The sequence below is a fragment of the Amphimedon queenslandica genome, unplaced genomic scaffold, assembly GCF_000090795.2.
Source record: "Amphimedon queenslandica unplaced genomic scaffold, v1.1 AMPQUscaffold_9202_Cont18841, whole genome shotgun sequence".
NCBI classification, from domain to species: domain Eukaryota; kingdom Metazoa; phylum Porifera; class Demospongiae; order Haplosclerida; family Niphatidae; genus Amphimedon; species Amphimedon queenslandica.
The window spans coordinates 1-3,341 of record NW_003550526.1 but is presented as its reverse complement, the minus strand read 5'-3'; the positions used below and the strand labels follow the sequence as shown (position 1 = coordinate 3,341).

General features: G+C 35.2%; 1 protein-coding gene across 1 annotated transcript; it reads left to right on the top strand.

Annotated features, from left to right (window-relative positions):
• Nucleotides 1–293: 293 nt before the first annotated feature.
• LOC105315620 (serine/threonine-protein phosphatase 6 regulatory ankyrin repeat subunit C-like) lies at nucleotides 294–3,322 on the top strand (the record flags this gene model as incomplete). The annotated part of the gene is made up of 3 exons (XM_011410331.1): nucleotides 294–1,083; nucleotides 1,144–1,875; nucleotides 2,846–3,322. Coding segments are annotated over exons 1-3 (1,999 nt in total), but the record flags the coding sequence as incomplete, so codon positions are not given.
• Between the last annotated feature and the right edge of the window lie 19 nt (nucleotides 3,323–3,341).

Sequence of the window (3,341 nt, the reverse complement as noted above, 5' to 3'; positions counted from 1 at the left end):
ATAGCTGATTAGCTGCTGGACACTGTAAATGTATAAACACGTGGTCAATCGCCATAGCAACTATCTAATCTGTTTCCATGGAAATTCTAATTAGCATTCGCGAAAATTAGTCGTCCTACGGTATATTTTTAAAAAAGAAGTGTAACGTGTCTCTGGTCAATAGAGAAGGATCAACCATATCATTATTAGCATGTAAGAGCGGGCAGGTAGCATTAATTCATAAACTTAATCCGTTTGGTATTTTCTCAGATGACATAGATTTTAATGGATGTGGAATAGTACATTATTGTGCTATGAGTGATAGTGTAGAGCTTCTAGAGTATCTTTATAATTATTATAAAAGTGAGTCATTTCAAAAAAGAAATCGCTTTGGTGCAACACCACTTCATATAGCATGCCAGTATGCTTCATCTGGTTTCATTATGAAAATTGTTAATTTTTTGGGATATAAAGTATTACTAGAAGCTGATTATAGTGGTCGCTCTTCTCTTCATTACTTATGCAGTGGATTGATTGATAAATACTGCATCACAGAAGTGTATAATAAGCTCACTGCGCCATGTGATATACCTTTACTCATGCAAATTACTACATTTAATGTAGAGGGCCGTGAAGACTTAGTTCGTAGATGTATAGCATTAAATATAAATGTTACTAAACAGCACAAAAGAGTGAGACTTTTATCTGTACTCTTCAAGAAGACAAGCATTGTTAATAATTTCAATATAAATGCTATTACTACTAATGGTCAATCATTAGTTCATTTAGCATGTACTAGTGGTAGTATATTGTTAGTGAAGGTATTAGAGGAGTATGGTATTAATACCAGTTCATTAGATTATGAGGGTCAGTCTGCAGTACATTATGCTGCTTTATCAGGTTCACCTACTCTACTTCATTATACTATATCTCAGTATAACTTAAATGCAAGTCAACCAGACTACAAAGGTGTAGTACCATTAGCATTAGCTTGTATGTCAGGTAGTATCAATGCAGTAGAATATATTATCAATACTACTGACAGTGATATCAATCTAACCTGTAATGAGGGTAGAACACCTCTTCATTATTCATGTCGTCATGGTAATGTTGATCTCAGTCAATATCTCATTGAAGTACAAGACAGTGACATTAACATAAAAGATAATAAAATGTGGGATGTATTGACTCATAGTGCGTGGAGTGGTAACATGAAGCTAGTCCAATACCTCATTAATAATCATCAATTGCCTCTAATACCATTTGCATTGCTTCAAGCAGTATGCAGTTCATTAGCTAAGTTATTAGTTAATGAATATAAACTAGATCCTCAAGTTGAAGATAATGAAGGTTTGAAAGCAGTTCATTGTGCAGCTGAAGTTGGTGCTATTGATGTCTTAAAGTATTTAGAAAAAGATTGTGGATGTGATTTGGATGTAGTAGGTGGTGTACACAACATGAATGTGTTCCATTATTCTACAGTTAATGGTCATTTTTCCTTTATTAAATATATTATTAATAATTATCCACAATATACTAGTCTAGTACATTCTATTAATGATAATGATGCTCCACCAGTTCATTACGCCTGTGCTAGTGGTGTATTGCAACTAGTGATATTTCTAGTTGATGTAATGAATTGTGATCTCACTACTGAAGATAAGAATAGCTATACTTGTGTCACTTGGGCATGTACCTCTGGTAATCTAGATCTCTTAAAATTATTAATAAAACAATACAAACTTAATCCAAGAATATTTGGTGAAATATCATCACTAGAAGCTGCTGTGGCATATGGAAAAGTTAATATACTAGAATGGCTCAGACAAGAGTATCATATTAATATAGTTGCATTTAAAAAAGGTTTATTACCTTTTCTTGCTGCACAATACAACCGTTTGTGTTGTTTAAAGCATTTATTAAGCAATTATTCATTTGATATTAATGCCACTAAACCCATTGACATCAACAATACACATTATGCACTAGTTCACGTAGCATGTCAAGAAGGGCATGTTGCTATAGTTCTTTACCTCACTAATCTTCCTCAGTGTGACTTATCAGCTAAAACTTCAAATGGATCAACAGTTCTTCATTTATCATGTAAAAGTCGTTCTCTTCCTATACTCAAACATCTAGTGGAGGAGCATCATTGGATCGCACTATTAAAGATTACAATGGAATGGCTCCAGTTCATGTAGCCAGGGGCGTATCTAAGCTCTGAGAATTGGTTGGGCACGAAAAAAAAATATGCGGCGCGCGAAGCGCGCCGCGAAAAATTTCCAGAGCTAATTAATATTCATAATGGGCGTGGTCAATTAAATACTACGATTATTACTTTAATAAGCTAAGATGTGCACTTCAGTGCTTATATTTTCTTCATTAGTAGTAGTACTGGCCTTGGGAAGACATTCAAACAGACTCAGCTGAGTTTCTTAGCCATTTTCAACTCGATTACTTTAATAATTAATGTGAATAGTCTAATAACTGATAGGTTAGTAGTAGTTATTATTTAAAAAATGGTAGCCCAATTGCCCAAATGGAACTATGGAAGTCTCTACCATGTCATCATTATATTTACACTGGCTAAAACTATTAGCTATGCTAGTCTTGTCTCATTGCTATCATAATAAAGTGAGCAATATTTTTAAAAGGACTAATATACAAAAGAAAAAATTTTTGGTCTGCTGAGTTGGTCGGGCACAGCCTCGGCCCACCCAGGCCCACCCTTAGATACGCCCCTGCATGTAGCCTGTGAAGAAAGATTGTTGAGTATAGTCAAGTACATTATAGACCATTCTCCATTATCTCTTGATATGACCGACTCTGTTGGACGTACTCCACTACTTATTGCAGCTTTCTGTAGGAACCTTCCAATCATTCGTTACCTCAACAGTAAAAACTGCAACATTTCTACGTATACTGGACAATAAAGGGTTTAATGTAATGCACATATCAGCAAAAGTAGGGTCTTTGGATATATTGAGGTTTTTCATTGATGGTCGTTACTGTAATCCTGATATCACTGATGCTTCTGGTCGTACTTCACTTTATTTCTCAGCTCAAGAGGGTCACTTGGAAATAGTAGAATATCTATTGGATAGTCCAAGCTACAATAAACCACGTGTACAATTAGTAGACATGCCAGACAGCAATGGTAACACAGCACTTCATGCAGCATGCAGCCAGGGTCATCCTGATATAGTGTCTACTATAGCAGGAGCTTACAAGTCTCTTAATATTGATATTTATTCAATTAATGAGAAGAGACAGACTCCATTACACCTAGCAGCAGCTAATGGCCACGTTAATACAGTTGTGTCTCTGTTATCAGCCATTACTGGTACTACAAATCATGAGAA